This window comes from Panthera tigris, chromosome A3 (genome assembly GCF_018350195.1).
Source record: "Panthera tigris isolate Pti1 chromosome A3, P.tigris_Pti1_mat1.1, whole genome shotgun sequence".
Classification (NCBI taxonomy): domain Eukaryota; kingdom Metazoa; phylum Chordata; class Mammalia; order Carnivora; family Felidae; genus Panthera; species Panthera tigris.
In genome coordinates, this window is record NC_056662.1 from 103,637,838 (window position 1) to 103,655,930 (window position 18,093).

General features: G+C 40.8%; 1 protein-coding gene across 5 annotated transcripts in view; it reads left to right on the forward strand.

The window, feature by feature from the left end:
• Positions 1-18,093, forward strand: part of NPHP1 (nephrocystin 1) — a 58,783-nt gene that overhangs the window by 39,890 nt on the left and 800 nt on the right. For 3 of the 5 annotated variants that reach the window (XM_042982033.1, XM_042982034.1, XM_042982035.1), the window contains 6 exons: positions 509-585; positions 1,530-1,629; positions 2,125-2,253; positions 9,815-9,927; positions 13,161-13,234; positions 16,634-16,678. In XM_042982033.1, coding sequence (XP_042837967.1) covers positions 509-585; positions 1,530-1,629; positions 2,125-2,253; positions 9,815-9,927; positions 13,161-13,234; positions 16,634-16,678 — 538 coding nt within the window. The remainder of the gene's footprint in view (positions 1-508; positions 586-1,529; positions 1,630-2,124; positions 2,254-9,814; positions 9,928-13,160; positions 13,235-16,633; positions 16,679-18,093) is intronic. The other 2 variants (XM_007082356.2, XM_007082357.2) reach the window with 1 other exon arrangement.

Here is an 18,093-nt window from a genome sequence, read left to right on the forward strand (position 1 = left end):
ATACATTCAAAAATATATCACTGATACATTCATTAGCACAAGTCACTAAAGTGAAGACACTTTAACGGCATCAATTAATCTTTCTCATGTTAATGTGGGAAAATGTATTTTCTACAGTTCAAAGTTAAGAAAAAAGCTTGGGGCACCTGGGTGGCTCGTTCAGTTAAGCGTCTGACTTTGTGATCTCACGGTTTGTGGGTTTGAGCTCTGCGTCAGGCTCTGCTGGATCCTGCTTCGGATTCTGTGTCTCCCTCTCTCTCTGCCTCTCCCTCACTCATGCTCTTTCTCTCTCTCTCTGTCTCTCTCAAAAATAAACTTTTTTTTAAATTTAAAAACAAAAGAAACTTTATTTACTGAGATAATACTTCATAGAGGAATCAGCAACTTTCATTCTCATTTAGCAATGAGACAAATAAAATGTCTGTGAATTTATCTGCCCTAAAAAAATATTTCACCATGAACTTCAATGTTTTAAAATGGAAACACGTGGTTTGCTATTCTTTTGTAGAACGTATGAACTCTTCTTGAATGGTGGCACCCCTTATGAAAAAGGTGTTGAAGTGGACCCTTCGGTATCCAGAAAAGGTACAGCTCTTAGGCGTTGCTTTCTCTCCTTTCCTTGCAAAGTAAACAGAAGATGCATCAGCAAGGGGGGCTATATTCTAATAAGCGTAGCATTCTTCACTTGAGTTCACATTTTTAAGAATAAGTCATTTGATAGTAAGATCCTAATCATTTTCCTAAGTGCTAATTTTCTTGGTGGCACATATGAGACTCTAATGTAGGAAATGAGAAAGCATGAGGACCCTTCGTTAATTCAATGCCTTCTCATTGAACACTGGACCGATGCTGGTGACCGCCACAGAATTCATAGAAGAGGCTAATTCGGAGGTTGCCTATCGCTAGGTTGAAAGACACAGATATTTCAAATTGTGGTCATAACATGCCACGTCACCTTCCAAAAATATCGAGCAGTTTTTAAATATATTCATTGACCAGGCACCGTGCTCGATGATGGTAAAATGGAGAGTAGGACAGATAGGGCTCTTGCCTCGTGGAGCTCAGCTCCTGACAGATTTGAAACTCCCCGTTTGCTTCTTAGACATCTCTGTCCTTGTTTCACGACTCGGACCACACGGCATTGCCGCTGCCCTGACAGTGCCAGCCCCACCTTCTTGGCACAGGAAGGGGTTTGAGACCTGGGACGCAGTAGGTTCTACTTAGAGACAGTCATGCTTTTTAACTTCCCTTTTTCCCTTTGTAATCTGGCAACGACGATGCTGTCCAAGCCCCCGATGGAGTGGCAGCTACAGACGCCAGTCAGGTGCCGTTAGGGAGGTCGGTAGGCTTCAATGCCATGCTTTCTCTCTTCATCGGCTCATTTAGGGTATGTGAGGGACTCCTGCTCTTCGTACAATTATTATTTATTACCCCAAATTTTTGTTTTAGTATAAAAGGTACTTTGTTTTATTATACTTACTGTCCCAAGCACTTAAAGTTTTGACACTTACTTATTTTTTTTTTTAAAGCACATGGGAATGTTTTCCATCAGATGATGATGATGAGAAGGCAGCCTCAACTCCTAGTAAAACTGAGATCTTCGAACAGAAGATCAAGAAACTTACTAAGGTTGGTCCCCACTTACCTGGCCAGTAACTTGAGGTCCTTCAGAGTTTCTAGACCGTCTTGCTTTCGGCTTCTCCTCCTTCGTGGTCATCTTTCGTTGGTTATTTTTTCCCTCATTAATTTGTCTGCCAGGATCAGTAGGGAAATAGAATGGTAATAAATTCAAATCATCTCACTTTTTGTTTACTAGTAGCTCGAGTGAGACATTTGGTCAGAAATAGTATAGAAACTTGGCTAAACGGGGCTTGCCAGCCTTGATCTTATCATTAGGGAACTTTTTTTTATGTCAGGTTAGTTGAGGTATGATTTATATGCCATAAAATTTGCCTTTTTTGGTTTCCAGTTCTTTGAATCTTGACCAGTGTATACTCTCATGTAACTACCACCACAACCAAGGTGGAGAATATTCCCATGTCTCTGAGCAGCTCTCTCCTTTGTGGTCAGCTCCCTAGCCTCAGCCTCAGGCAGCCACTCATCTGGTTTTTTTTTTTTCCCCAGGAGTTTTGCCTTTTCCAGAATGTCATACAAATGGAGTCATACTGTGTGTAACCTTCTGAGTCTGGCTTCCTTCACCCAGCATAGTGCATTTGAGGGTGTCACCCATATTATTAGAAGTTGGTATCAGAGGTTTGTTTTTTTGTTCTAAATAGTATATTCCATTTGATAGATATACCGCAATGCATTTATCCAATCACCAATTGATAGACATCTGGGTTGTTTCTAAGTTTGGGCATTTATGAATAAAGCTACTCTAAATATTTGCAGATGAGGCTTTTGTGTGTGGACATAAACTATTTCTCAGCGGTATAAATACCTAGGTGCAGGATTCCTGGGTGTCTTTTTAATTTTACAAGAAACTTCCAAACTCTTCCAAAATGACTATAGCATTTTACACTCTCTGCAGCAATGTACAAGAGTTCCAATTACTCATATTCTTGGTATTAATCAATTTTTTTCATTTGGGCCATTTTAATAAGTAATGGGATCTCATAGTGGTTTTAATTTGCATTTTCTTTAGGTAGGCTTTTTAAATTTGTTTTATTTTTTAGTTAATTTTCTTTCATTGATTTATAGAGCCCTTTTTAGTTTTTTTTTTTATTCCAGTAATTAACTTACAGTGTTATATTACTTTCAGGTATACAATATAGTGATTCAGCACTTCCATACATTAATTACTCAGTGCTCATCACAAGTGTACTCTCAATCCTTTTCACTTATTTCAGGGAGATTTTATACTAGTAGGTTCCCAGATCTATCACCTTCTAACTCAGTAACCTCTTGGACAAGTCATTTAACCATCTCTCTCAGGATCCCCATATCTACATCTTTTAAATGGGCATAATAGTATCAACTCCATAAAGCTATAATGAGGTTTAATGAAAAGAAAGTAAATAAAACACCTAGATTGTTTTTATAATATATGGCACATAGTAAAACACAGTAAGTGTTAGCTATAATTATTTACTATTATTATCTTACAGGTAGGTAACTGCAAATATAATGCCAGGTACATGGTACTGTGTTATAAAATTTGTTCAAATGAAGGTGTGCTATGTAGCTGGTAAGATCAGAGGGGGGTTTGAAATAGGCTTTGAAGGACTGGAGAGGTGCACACGTGAAGATATGCAGCGGTGGAGAAAGGGAACTTAACACAGAGGGCACAGGGTACACAAGAGGGCTGGAAGGGAACAGCAAGGCCTGGGAAGAGAAGCTGGTAAAGTTGACCTGCCCCACCATGACTTGCCTCTTACTTGCTGATTATCAAGAAACAGAGTAATAGATGAAAAGTTGGCATAGCCTTCTGAATTGTTGTTTTCTCATTCTGGATCATGCCCTTAAATCTCATTCTGGATCTCATTCTGGATCATGCCCTTTAAATATTCCGTGTTCTTATATCTGATACTGAAATGTGTTTAAATTTTTTTTTTAACGTTTATTTATTTTTGAGACAGAGAGAGACAGAGCATGAACGGGGGAGGATCAGAGAGAGAGGGAGACACAGAATCTGAAACAGGCTCCAGGCTCCGAATTGTCAGCACAGAGCCCGATGCAGGGCTCGAACCCACAGACTGCGAGATCATGATCTGGGCCGAAGTCGGACGCTTAACCGACTGAGCCACCCAGGCGCCCCTGAAATGTGTTTTATAATTCTACTATTAACAGTTAAATCTTTCAATAACCATTAATAATGTGTTCATGGACATTATTCATTCTCTTGGTTTTTCCCCCCCTGGATGTTTATGGAGCCTGTAGATTCCCTTTTTTGGCCAATCTTTCCTTGGAAAATTGCTATTTTTCAAGATTAAAAAAAAAAAGCACAGTAGCAGTCTTTGTAAAAGAAAAGCCAAAATCCTGTTTGGCTTCATTCTTCCTGCTTCTTCAGCCTTCCTCTTCTCATCTCATTGGTAAGCCTCCAACAGTCCCCAAGCACTCCCGAGCATATCTTTCAACTATAGCTCTTAATAGTGTTGCTTTGGCCCCAAATACGGGTTCCAAGATCCTTTTTACAATCTAGAGATCAGATCTGACTGGGCGGTGCGGAGGTCAGGTAAGCAGGCCCATGCTTCCAAAGCAATGAGCGTTCTTCATTTGCTGGTTCTCAAAGAAGGGTCCTGAGTCCTTGCCCTCCAGGCCCCAGGAACTAAGATGCTTGTTTGATTTCAGCACACAGTAGGAGCTTAAAACATGTTTGCTAAAGAATTTCAAAGTAGAAATCTTCCTGCTAGTATAAAAGTGTACTTCTCGGGAGCTCTGCTCTGCCTCCCGCTATTCCCAGCCTCCCCCCACCCTTGACTGCGTATGTGCTCTTCTCTTCTCCCAGAGCTCAAGAGAGGGACCTGAGCACCGTCTTGAATTGCCACTCCACTCCGCATGATCCGGAAATAAGTGTGCCCAGTAGTGTCAAGTGTGGGCTGGTGCAGCCTAGGCTCAGCTGATTCTCGTAGAGACCGGGCCATGGGCACAGAGAATCCAGAGGCCCCCACCGGGCTGTGTGTAAGCTGTGCTGGGGGTCTGTGGTGAAAGACTGGGAACCAGCATAGGAGCTTTGGGGCGTTTCTGCTCTGAGCCTGCACAGAGGTGGAGACTGAGGCGGGACCGATCCATCTCAGTCCCCTTTCCTCCCCTGACCGCCATCTTCAGTGGATGGGAGAGGAAGCAAATAACGGTGCCAACAGCCCTCCTCCTCTCCTTCAAAAATACATTCCACCTCTGTCCCCACCCTCCGGTGCTTAAAGAACTCCACCTTTGTTTAGCCAGACTCCCCTGCTGAAAGGAGAAAAGACAGAAGCTTTTAACGGTATGCCTAGGGACATACTACAGAGCACACAGACCCAAGGTTGGGAAGCCCAGTGAGAGTTTGCCTTCCTGCCCAGTTTTACCCAGTGTCCTTGCGACTCGGCTTCCTACTGCCCTCTCACCAGCCAGCAAGCAGTCTTACGTGTGTGTACCTTTGGATGTCAGCAGAAATGCAAATTAATCAATGTAGACACATCTCTTTTACCAAAGAGCACCAGAATCCTGCCCATTGGACTCCTTTTGTGGGGACGGTTGTAATCATCGTGACCCTCTCGGCATGAGATGAAAGAGGGAGCAAATAGATCCTTCAGTTTCACCAAGTCTCGCCATTCTAATTTTGGAGCTGTTTTTCGATGGACTTTAACCTGATGTGATTTGGCCAAAGGCAAAGGCCCCGATGAGGGAAAGCCCTGAATTTAGACCCAGACCCCCAGTGCATGAGTTCAGAATGCCAAGAAATACCCGTCTGTGGAAGTAGGCTGGGTGCATGTGTATAAATTTGCTGGAAACTTGTCTGTCTTTGCCTTTTTGATGTATCCCATCTTTTTTTCTCCTTTACTCCCATTGTATTGTTTCTAAAAATAAATGAGATAATAGTGCTACTAGCCTGGGCCCCATTATTACGTTCATCGCCCTTCTGCCATCAGAGTTTGCTGGCGGATGGGTGAGATGAGAAAGAAGTACGTTTTTACTTCTACAGCTTAGCCAACCTTAGTAGCTCAGAGCTTCCTGCTTGTCTTGGGTTTGGGGAAAGCAGAGGATTTTCCTAAAGAGGACTAATAAAGTGCAGCAGTACTGCCTCATGTTGTGGGGAGGTGCCAGAAGGAAAGGAGTGCCCACACTGTGGGAGGAACGGAGGCCTCTACAGCAGGCTGGAAGTGATGCCAGCTAGACAGAGCAGGCGGCTCCGTGAGAGGAGCAGGAAAAATGGAAGGAAGGTTCCACCCCTTCCTCTAGCAAAATCAATGGCTGTTCTTCGGCATGAGACATGGTTTGGGCACGCAGCTGAGACACTGCCCAGATGGGCCACAGACCAGAGGGCGGGATGTGGAACAACCCTTAGGAATCACAGCCGAACACTGAGAAGGCATGTGGTGCCTTTGTGGCCGGTCTTTGCAATCCAGGTCAGACGTAAGACGAGAATTGTAGCAGGGTCGGAAAGCAACAGTTTCTATAGACCAAATGCTATATGTGAATGTAAGAGAACCTGTCTTACATTTTTGCATGTTTCTAGAAATGCAGGGGTTAGGAAGTGGTCAAGGCTATTTGTTAAATTCCATGCAGCTACCCCTGGGGAACCCATTGCTTCAGCACCACCTTAAGGGTTACATTCATTCTGTTCTCTTCCGACAGGCCGGAAGCCCGAGTGTTACCTCTGGGATTGATGGCCCTTCCTTCTAAAATACTTACCCTAGAAACTAAAAGAACTAATTTACAAAAGTTGAAATCTCTTTTTTGACTTTGGGTGGTTCTTCTTAGCCCAAAAATATTCTCCTCCTTGAGAGAGGACATTGTTTGCAAGGTTTTCAAGATTTCCTATGCGGTCATTCTTTATGCTTAGTGACAGAGTTCGTGTATTTCTAAAAATAACATTTAGAACACGTATATTTAGAATGGCTGAAAACATTTTCTTGAATATTTTCTAAGGTTAGCTTTGTACTCAGTATATTCCCAGTGAGCATTTAGTGTATGTCATGCATCAGGATTATAAAGTACTCACTTGTCGTGTTTCCCGATTATTATTTTGAAATAATATTGAAATTTTGCTTCTATTTTTTTAAGTATTTTCTTCTTTTTGGTGCTATTGTATATGGAATTGGTTTTACTTTTCTTTTCAAATTGTTCACTGTCAGTGTGTGGAAACATGACTAATTGATGTATGCTGAATTTATATCCGATAACTTTGCCGAATCTGTTTATTCGAACAGTGTTTTGTGGAATCTTTAGGGTTTTCTACATATAAGACCATGTTGTCTGTGAACAGAGATCATTTGACTTCTTCCTTTCCAATTTGGATAACTTTTATTCCTTTTTCTTGCCGGGGGCTCTAGCTAGGACTTCCACTATTGTATTGAATAAAAGTGGTGAAAGCAGGCATCCTTGTCTTGTTCCTGATCTTAGAGAAAAAGTTTTTGGTCTTTCACCATTGAATATGATGTTAACTGTGGGATTTTCATATATGGCCTTTATTATGTGGAAGTAGTTTTCTTCTATTCCTAGAATCGTTGAGTGTTTTTATTATGAAAAGGTATTGAATTTTGTCAAATTGTTTTTCAGCGTCAAATGAGAAAATCATATGGGTTTTTCCTTCATTCTGTTAATGTGTAGTGTATTACACTGACTGACTTTTTAATGTTGAACCCACCCTTGCATCCCAGGAATAAACCCCACTTGTTCGTAGTGTATAAACCTTTCAGCATGCTGTTGAATCCTGTTCGCTAGTTTTTTGTTGAGGATTTTCGCATCAATATTTATCAGGGATTTTCGTCTCTAGTTTTCTCATGTATCTGGCTTTGGTATCTGAATAACGCTGGCTTCAGATCATGAGTGTGGAAGTATTCCTTCCTTTTCAATTTTTTGGAAGACTTTGAAAAGGATAGGTATTGATTTTTTAACTATTTGATAAAATTTAGCAGTGAAGCCATCTGGTCCTGGGGGGTCTTTGATTATTGATTCAATCTCAGATTTTCTATTTATTCCTCATTCAGCCCTGGTAGGCTTTGTGTTTCTAGGAATTTGTCCATTTCATCTAGATTATCCAACTTGTGGATATACAATTATTCATAGTACTGTCTTATAATCCTTTTTTTATTTTTATAAAATCAGTAGTAAGATCTCTTTTCATTTCTGATTTTGTGACTTGAGTCTTTTCTTTTTTTCTTAGTCCTCTAGCTAAAGGTTTGTTAATTTTGTTGATCTTTGCAAAGAACCAACTCTTGCTTCATTGACTTTTGTTATTTTCTCTTCTCTTTTTTGTTCATCCCTGCTCTAATCTTTATTATTTCTTTTCTGTTGCTACCTTTGGGTTTGATTTATTTCTCTTTTCTAATTCTTTAAGGTTTAAAGGTAGGTGGTTGATTTAAGATCTTTCTTCTTAATTAATGGAAGCATTTATAGCTGTATATTTTCCCTCTTAGCTTAGCACTCTTTCCACTGCATCCCATTAGTTTGGGTATGATGTGCTTTCATTTTATTTGTCTCAAGATATTTTCTAACTTTCCTTGTGAGTTCTTCTTTGAGCCAGTGATTGCTTAAGAGTGTGATGGTTAATCTCCACATATTTGCGAATTTTCTAGTTTTCCTTCTGCTATTTCTAGTTTCATTCCATTGTGATAAAAAAAAAAAGGTGCTTTATATGATTTCAGTCTTTTAAATTATTAAGATTCATAAGTACCCTAACATAAGATCTGTCCTGGAGAATGTCCCATGTACTCTTGAGAAAAATATGTACTCTGTATTACTGAGCAGAGGATTCTATATGTGTCTTCATTACAGTTGGTCTACAGTGTTATGTCTTCTGTTTTTGTATTGATCCTTTGGTTGTTTTATTTTTTATTGAAAGTGGTGTATTAAAGTCTCCTACTGTGGTTATAGATCTATTTCTCTCTTCAATTTTGTTGATGTTTGCTTTGTATGTTTAGGAGCTCTAATGTTTGTTGCATATGTTTATAATTGTTATATCTTCTTGATGCATTGACCCTTTTATCATTCTTTAATATCCTTCTTTGTCTCTTTTAAGTTTTTTTGGCTTAAAGTCTATTTTTTCTGATATTAATATAACCACCCCTGCTCTCCTTTGTTAACTATTTGCATGGAGTATCTTTGTCTATCCTTTTCACTTTCAACCTCTGAGCATCCATAGATCTAAAGTGAGTCTCGTATAGATAGAATATAGTTAGATCCTGTTTTTCTATTCGTTCTGCCAATCTGTGTCTTTTTATTAGGGAGTTTAATCCATTTATATTTAAAGTAATCACTGATAGGGAAGGACTTAGTATTGCCATTTTGTTATTTGTTTTTGTTTTTTTTACATCCTCTGGGGGTGTGGGGGTTGTCCCTCATTTTCTCCTTTAAGACCTTCCTTTGTGTTTGATTGATTTTTTTTATAGTGACACATTTTGATTACCTTTTCATTTCCTTTGTGTATATTCTATAGATTTTTTTTCTTTGTGGTTACCATGAAGATTACATATTACATGTTTAAAGTTATAACAATCTATTTTAAACTGACACGAACGTAACATCAATATTTAAATTTTCTTCTGTTTTTGAGCCCTTACTATGGACGAGGCATCGCATTAAGCACATCACATTTGTCTCATGTTAATTCTTTGAGTAATCAGAAATGGAGGTATTACTATCTGAATTCTACAAGTGAGGAAACCAAAACACAAGGAGAATAATTAATTAATCCAAAGTCACATAGCTAGGAAGAGGCAAAGTCAGAATTCAGTCCAGATCTGTCACACCCTCCCACATTCCACCCAGCAACATGAACAGTTTGAGCTCATGTTTCCTTTTCATTCATCACATCAGCAGGGGTGGCCACATGGCTTTGTCAAAACTTGTAGCTGACTAGTCCCTTTCTTCCCAAAACACATAATTTACGACTTTTCTTTTTTATTTAACATTTAACATGGGCATATGTGCTAAAATGGAAATACAAGAGTGGCAAGACCGAGTTCAGGCTTGAAAGTGTAACATTAGTTTTCTGAAGTTTACCGTGGGCAACTTATAGTGGAAATTTTCCTGAAAATTGTTAACATCTTTTTTCCAATAATGAAGCAAATCTTAGAACTGTCCATTAAAGTAGTAAATACATATTTTAAAAACACCATAAGTTGGATCGTAGGGGTTTATCTAACGAATACTTGTTTTTCTTCTTTAACAGTTTACTGCCAGAAACATTAATTGGAAGTATGTGTTCCATTCATTTGTTGATATTTTATCGCCAAATTCTTGGAGATGTACTCCTGAAAGACAGGATGAGCATGCAAAGTGCTGGTAAGAGGTCTTTGCAATTTCCTTATGTACTTTGAGTAAATGTGACCTATGCTTTGAGTAAATGTGACCTATGCCAACTTTTATCTTCTGCTTCTGAAGGTTCATTCAGAATAAAATGTTTAGAATAGCATCGATGTCGCTAAATTACTTCACATGCAAAGCATTGTTCTCCATTGTGCACCTGTGTGTACCCTGTGTTAGTTCAGTGTATATTCTGTTCTTTACAATATGCATATCTTCACATTACAAATTCTGGAGATTTGATGTGCTTGCTTCGACAGCACATATACAAATTCTGGAGATTTGAGATACTAAAACTCAGATACAATCACATTTCCCCTCAATGTTTTGGATAATCTGTTTTTACCACATGTCTGATATGCGCATCATCTTTTTGGGAAGAGACTGAAATCACCCAGAATAACTGGTTCTTAATGCACAATGTTTAAATATCAACAGACTAGTTAAAATTGAATATAGGAAAGAGGTATTCAGATGTTCTATTATTTATTCTTGTATCTTCTTTGTAAGCTTGAAACTTTTTCCCAGTAAAATGTTAAAAAATAATTTTAAAAAATCAATGACTTGTCACGTATGATTGAACTTATAAAGAGATATACATGTTATAAGAATTACCTCTAAAAAAAGAGTTTAGTTTTAATGAGTAGTCTTTGAACTCAGTAAATCAGTAAGCAGATATGTATTGAGTGGCCTCCTCTATGTCAGGCACTGTGCTGAGCCCAGTGATGGATGAGACAGGCACGAGCATCCGTCCCCTGGTGGACTGACGGACTTCAAACGCAAAATTACATGAATCATCCTTTTCAACCTTCTAAAATAAGTTTCTAAAGGAAGAAAGCCAGGGTGCCTGGGTGGCTCAGTTGGTTTAGCATCTGACTATTGATTTCGGCTCAGGTCACAATCCCAGGGTCACGGAATTGAGCCCCGCGTTGGGCTCCATGGTGAAAGTGGAGCTTGCTTTGGATTCTTTCTCTCTTTCCCTCTGCCCCCCTCCTCCCTACTCACACTCTCTCTCTAAAATAAAAAATAAAAATGAAGGAGGAAAGCCCACAAGAGCATACACTGGGAAGACCTGCGGGAAGTCTCTGGGTGAGTAATATTCAAGATAAGACCTGAGAGAGGAGTTAGAGGTGTGGGGCAGGTTGCATGTCTGGGCAGAGGGGCCAGCGTGTCTAAAGACCTGAGGCAAGACAATGCAAGTGTGTAGGAGGGATTGCAGTTGAAAGCCAGTGTGGCTGGAGCGGAGTGAGCAAGACGAAGGACCCTATGATAGCTTAGTTCTCATGGACAGGTGGAGTTCATGGTTAGACAGGAGGCCTTTCCCAGAGACTTAGCTCCTGGATAGGTAGATAGAAATGGAACTCAAAATTAGGGAAGTCCCGCCATTTCTCAAGGAATAATTATAACTCCAGGGAAGGACAATTTAAGCTTTCTTGTCATCACTTGACTGTGAGTTTATTTCGATGACTTTAGCAAAACTTCTTGAATGATCTGACTTTTAAAGAGGATTGATATGACTTCTAAGAGAGGATAAAGCTCATTAGCTTTTCTGTTGGGAAGGAGGTTAGTCAGAACCGTTGTCATCAATTGAATCTGACCATCAGAGCAAAGCTAATAAGACCTAGAGGGAGGATTTCCCTTTACTGAGGACACAAGATTGTAGAATACATTACCCAGGCCATTTCAAGAATGGCCTGGTGGACTGGAGTCAGGCCTAAGCAGCCTGATGCTTATTGGTTCCTGCTCAGCCTTCCAAGAGCAGGGTGCGTCCTAATTGGTTCCTTTTTTTTTTTCCCCCAGGATAGTTAACATACAGTGTTATATTGTTTCAGGTATATGGTATTGAGAGAGACAGAGACAGAGTGCGAGTGGGTTAGGGGCAGAGAGAGAGGGAGACACAGAATCCGAAGCAGGCTCCAGGCTTCAAGCTGTCAGCACAGAACCTGCTGTAAGGCTGAAACTCATGGACCACAAGATCATGACCTGATCTGAAGTCAGACACTTAACCGACTGAGCCACCCAGACGCCCCAGGGATTCAACAATTCTATACGTTACTCATCACATAAGTGTATTCTTAATCCCCTTCACCTATTTCACTCATACCCCCACCCATCTTTCCTCTGGTAATCATCCATTTGTTATCTATAGTTAAGAGTCTATTTCTTGGTGTTTTTTTTTTTTTGTCTGTTTTGTTTCTTAAATTCCACATATGAATGAAATCATATGGTATTTGTCTTTCTCTCACTGATTTCACTTAGCATTATACCCTTAGGTCCATCCATGTTGTTGCAAATGGCAAGATTTCATTCTTTTTTATGGCTGAATAATATTCGTATATACATATATGTATATATGTATATCTCTTCATTCACCTACCGATGGACGGTGGGCAGCTTTCATAATTTGACTATTGTGGATAATGCTATAATAAACACAGGGGCACATATCTTTTCAAATTGGTGTTTTTGGGTTCTTTGGGTGAGTACTCACTAGTGTAATTGCTGGATCGTATGACAATTCCATTTTTAGTTTTTTGAAGAAGCTCCACACTGTTTTCCACAGTGTCTGAACCAGTTTACATTCCCACCAACGATGCATGAGGGTTCCATTTTCTCCATGTCCTCCCCAGTACTTGTTGTTTCTCGTGTATTTGATTTTAGCCATTCTGACAGGTGTGAGGTGGTATCTTATTATAGTTTCGATTTGCATTTCCTTGATGATTAGTTATACTGAACATCTCTTCTTGTATCTGTTGGTCATTTGTAGGTCCTCTATGGAGAAATGTCTGTTTGTCTTCCCATCATTGAGTTGGATTATTTGTTTTTTTGGTGTTGAGTTGTATCAATTCCCTAACTGGTTCCTTTCACCGTGCCACAGTTATATCATAAGAAGGAAAGAGAGGTTGGAAACACAGCATAGAAAGAAGAACAAAATTTTCTAGTCTTCTTCTGTGCAAAGCCACTTCTGCCCTAAAAGCTCTGTCTGCTTGGTACAAGACTCATTTCAGAACTCCCTGGCGTATGGATATAGCAGCAGATGGAGATTGAGCAGACAGCTCTGAGACCTCCTAGAGGTTAAAGTGTGCAGAATATGTTATCAACAAAGCATGTGGCACAATAATTTTCCTCTGAATGAATGTTTTTATGTCTATGGCAGCCAAATACATTGGATGAAACTTATGTAAAATCTCTTCTGTTCTTTCATATTTCAGACCTAATTAGTAACCCAGTGTTGGCCACCTTCCCCAAGCTCTTGGAGCAGCCTGACATGATGGACGCACTCAGGGTGGGTAGCACGAATCATGACGGAAACCCGGTGGGTTCTAGAAGCAGTAAAACACACCATGTCAGTGAGTTCTGACCCCTGCTCTAGGGGTTTTTGTCCTACTTGGACAGTGTCTCTCGATCCCTGTCCATTTGTCTAGCTAACCTGGTCTCATCCTTCCTCAGTATGAATGCTGCTTCCCCAGGGCTTCCTCCCCTGTCCCAGCGAGCAGGTGGAGCGCCTGCTGTATACACTATTGCACTCTCTTGCCTGTTGTTTGCTCCTTGGCTTAAGATGGCCACTGACCATGTCCTGAGAGCAAAAATCCGAAATGGTTTGTTAGATAAACTCTTCTGAGTTTTCAGAAGAGAATCAAGGCATGCATATCATTTTTATTTCAATTCAACATCTACTGCCTGCTATGTGAAATAGCAACCGGGTATGAGTTTGAACCACATGAAACCTCGAATTTTCGGCCATTTTTTGGCTTCCAAAAATGGCAGTTTCATAAGGTTTAATTTAACATATCAGAGATAACAAATATTAGGAGTCCCTTATGCCTACAAAGCAGTACTCAGATAACCCGGAAAGTGCCACTGACCATGTATAACCCAGTCCTTGAAGATTTAAAGAGGGCAGCAAAGAAGGACCAGGAATCTGTTCCAGAAGAGGTCCTTGGTGAGATAGACCTAATAACTGGAGCCAAGGTGGATTTTGACATGCTGAGATGGGAGGAGAAGACATTACAGGTAGAAGGATCAGCATGAGCAAATGCTTTGAAGCATAAAGGGATAGAGAATATATTCTATTTGTGATCCAGTTTGGCATGTAAAACGTGTCCGCGGATGGGCAAGGTTGGTCTGAGTCTCACACTGCCAGTGAAGAGCGTGTGTGGTAGGCAGCAGGTAATGTGCACAGGTTCTGCTGTAGGACAGCTCCTGACACGGCAGGGTGGAAAAGTACACGTGCGAGAGAGAGGTGAGCTATGCTGGGAGGTGATTCCTGTCAAAAAGGATAGAGGTCGTAAGGGCCTGACAGAGAAATGGAAGGGGGAAGCAGTCACCTCCAGAGATTTTTTTTAGACTGGGAAGCTGATCTCATATGATGGTTTGTCTGGCTTTGGGGTGTCCACAGTAACAATGAAGTTTTCAGCAAAAAGACTTAAGAAAGTATTCATGGCCTGTGATTATCCGTAACTTCAGACAAGTTCATTTGGCACTATCATTACATAACGCAGAATTTCTCTTTTTTCCCCCCACAAAGTCATCAGTGTCATACTATTTATTCATTATACAGAACACAGGGACATTGACTCATTCAACAAATATTTTACGAGAGCTCACTGCAGCTGAGGCACTGTGCAAGGTGCTGGCATACTTCTCTAGGTGTGTAACAGTCACAGAATCCGGGCATTGGAGTGAGGATGGAACCTTAGGGCTGATCTAGTCTAAATTCTGCGTTCCCTGATGAGCAGATAGCTCAGAGAAGCGCACTCAGGTCAGCCTTGGGCGTGTCCAGACAGGCCACAGGCTCAAGGAAAGGCATGTAGATAAGGTCGTTCGTACACATTGTTAAATGGGGAAAAAAAAAAAAAAATTGAGTCGTAGTAAGCGTATTTAAATATATATATTTACATGTATATCTCTGCCTGTAAAAATATCTGGAAGAATAGACTCTAGAAAAGGAATACTGATTACCTTTGGATCATGAGTTAAATAATAAAAATAAAAAAGAGTGGTTTATTCTTACGCTCTTGAGCCTTGTCTCCATGGCACACCATACGACTCAGAGTCAGCCAGGCTGTGCGGTGGTAGCTGACCCAGGTTTGTTTCTCACTCGTGGTACCTAGCCAGCACGGAGCAGTGGAAGACCCCGCTCCGTAGTCACCCAAGGGTGCAGGCTGTCGGAGGCTCCAGTTTCTTACAGCATCGTCTGGAACAAGCAGCTTCCTGTGTTGCCAGTTGCACCTGCAGGAGAAGAGAGAATAGAGGATTGTCCTTGGCCTTTCCACCACCTTTGCCCTGAAGGGGCACAGGCCATCTCTGCTCATGTTTCGTTGGCCAGCACCAATCACTTGGTGGTTAATGGCCCCACTTAACTTCAAGGGAGCTGGGAGATGGAGTCTTCTCCTTGCTCCAGAAGGAAGAAGTGGACCTTGGTATACAGTCGTGACCCTCCACACACCCCCGTTTGCTGTTTGCCACTGACTTACTATAAGTGAACCACCCTACTGCTTGCTGATGGCTCAGTGAAAACTGAGGGAGGACCTTGACACAACTAGCAAACAACAGGCACATTTTTCCAGACAATAAGTCGAAAGCTGCTAAGTGGTAGTCTTGTGAAACCAGATACCTTTTAAGGTTCACATTATGAAGCGTGTGAGCCTCCTAGGGTCACCTTCTCTAAGTTTAGTTTGCTGTTGGTGTTTTAATAATAATGAGAACACCTGGCCTGTTTGGTAAAGCACCCTGGCTCTCTAAGGGTCCTCTTCAAACTCTCCAGGACCCACGGGTGCAGCATCAATGGGGTGGTGGACCACAATCTCATAAGGTGGTTCTTTTGTGGCAATAACTGGCCATTCATGGTAACAGGTCATGGTAAATATGACCATCCCAGGACCTGGCTCATTAGGGGCACAGCTTGTCGTCTCTTGGTAGGAAACTTCTCTTTCATTTCATGGAGAATCTTGTTCTTGGTCCCATATGTCATATCCATACCCCAGGGCCTCCCTACTGATAAAAGGGCTGATGCTTTCATGGAATCCATGAAATCGGGCACCAACAGGAGAATACCTACAAACAGACACAGAACAGTGGCTGGGAATAAGCAGCCACGAGAATGGGCACATCCCTCTTGCTCACTGTTTGCCCGGAACTAGCACTGAGAAAGTCTTCAGTTCATATGTCTGTGGGACTAGTTGAACTCTGGGTTTTTTACTTCTTTAAGGAAGCTTGTGTGATGCTTTGTGGACAGATGGGAGTATTTACTTGCAAAGCTGTACCTCATTTTTATCTCCCTCTGATCCCCGTCATCGTCATGGCAGACAGAATTGCCGAGAAGAATGGTATTTGGCAGAGCTTTCTATTTCCATTACTGTCTGAACTTAAAACCTTCATAGTATGTTATTGTTCAGGTGCTGTGTTTATGCATTTTGCAAGGATGTGTTAGTGTTTCACTGATTGCATTCTTAAATTAGTTTCGACTTGTAAGAACCATGGTGTTTCTGAGGTATCTTTCACCGCCTGGTCAGCCTGGCTCTGGGTCACTAGCAGTAGGTGCCTACGGATTCACTTCTTACACGTGTAGGGTCCGTACAGCGTTTTTAACCCTGTCCATACGATTAATTACCATGAAGTTGTAGAAGTGGGGCAAAGGCTTGTGAATACTCAGATTAATATGATATTTTGATTTGCTTTTTAGAGTTCGTGGGCTGAGAAAGAAAGCACATTAAAGAGATCAGAGAAGGTAATGCCATTTTCCACGCTGAACTGAACATTTGCAGTGCTCACTGCTTGCTTGCACATGCTAATAATGCCCGTCTTAGCCAGAGGAGCCAGAGTCATAATCCCTCTTAACCAGTTAAACTGTCATCATGGTTGCAAAGACATGTTCCAAGAAGGGTTTGGGTGAGCAATTCCTGATGTGAAAAGAAACACTCGATCAAAACAATCATTTCAGACCGGTGAGTGTGTTATTTGAGGAGAAGTTTCTAAACAAAGTTGCCAGTTGGCTATCAGATTCCTCTTATTTAAAAAAATTCCTCTAGCTCTCAAAGTTTATATCACGTAAGGAGAAGGGAAAAGAAGATTGGCCTAAGCTGTATAATACATTTAAATACTGCACGGCTCATGCTTACATTACCATAGAGGCTTGGTGATTACCAAATAAAACTTGTATTTATCAGTGAGTAATGGCTTCACTGCTCTAATCCAGGGTTGACAAACTTTTTCTGTAAAGAGCCACATAGTAAATATTTTTGGCTTTTCAGGCTGTAAGGTCTCTGTTACAATACCCAACTCTGCTATTGTGGCACAAAGGCAGCTACAGACTACGTGTAAACGTCCGAGTGGGGCTGGGTTTCTATAAAACTTTATTTAGAAACAGAGGTAGTGGGCTGCATTTGGCTCATGGTCCATGGTTTCTGTACTTCAAGTCTAAAGAGTTAACTATCTGCAAGGAACATGGGAGAACAAACTAAAAATCTTAAAAATTTTTCAAAACATAAACTGTGTTTTATACAATATATATTATATGTGTAATATATATAATACATATACTGTATGTATGATATATACATATACATACACTGTGTATATGCGTGTGTGTGTGTGTGTATATATATATATACATATATATATATATATACGTGTATATATATATATATATAAACGATATTGCATCCTTATTTGAGCAAAGACCATCTGACCAGTACCATCTACACTTGACCTCTGCTGAAACTGGCAGATTTAATGCTTTTCGAGGACAGCAGTAGACAAGGTGCTGGGCCTCAGGCCCGTAGAAATTGTCCTCACACATGGTTGCTTTGAGAACAGTATCTATGGGCAGATCTGCTGTGTATAGTATCTCCCCCTTCCGACTGCTGTGCTTCCCGAGAGCCCCACCCCAGCCTGCCAGTGTCAGGGTTGACTGGTTATGACTGCCGTACTCTTGTTATCTGGGGAGAGTCTGCACATTCTTCCTCCTTGGGTCTCCTTCCTCTGGATTTCATGCTGCCCTTCTTTTATAACAACTTAACTCTGTCTCTGATATGCTATAATCTAATTAACTGGATACAGCTACCTTCACGTTGTGTTTTGGTTGTGTTTACCTGGAACCACACCCTTACCACCAGAATTAGATTTCAGCACCCCAGTGTCCTT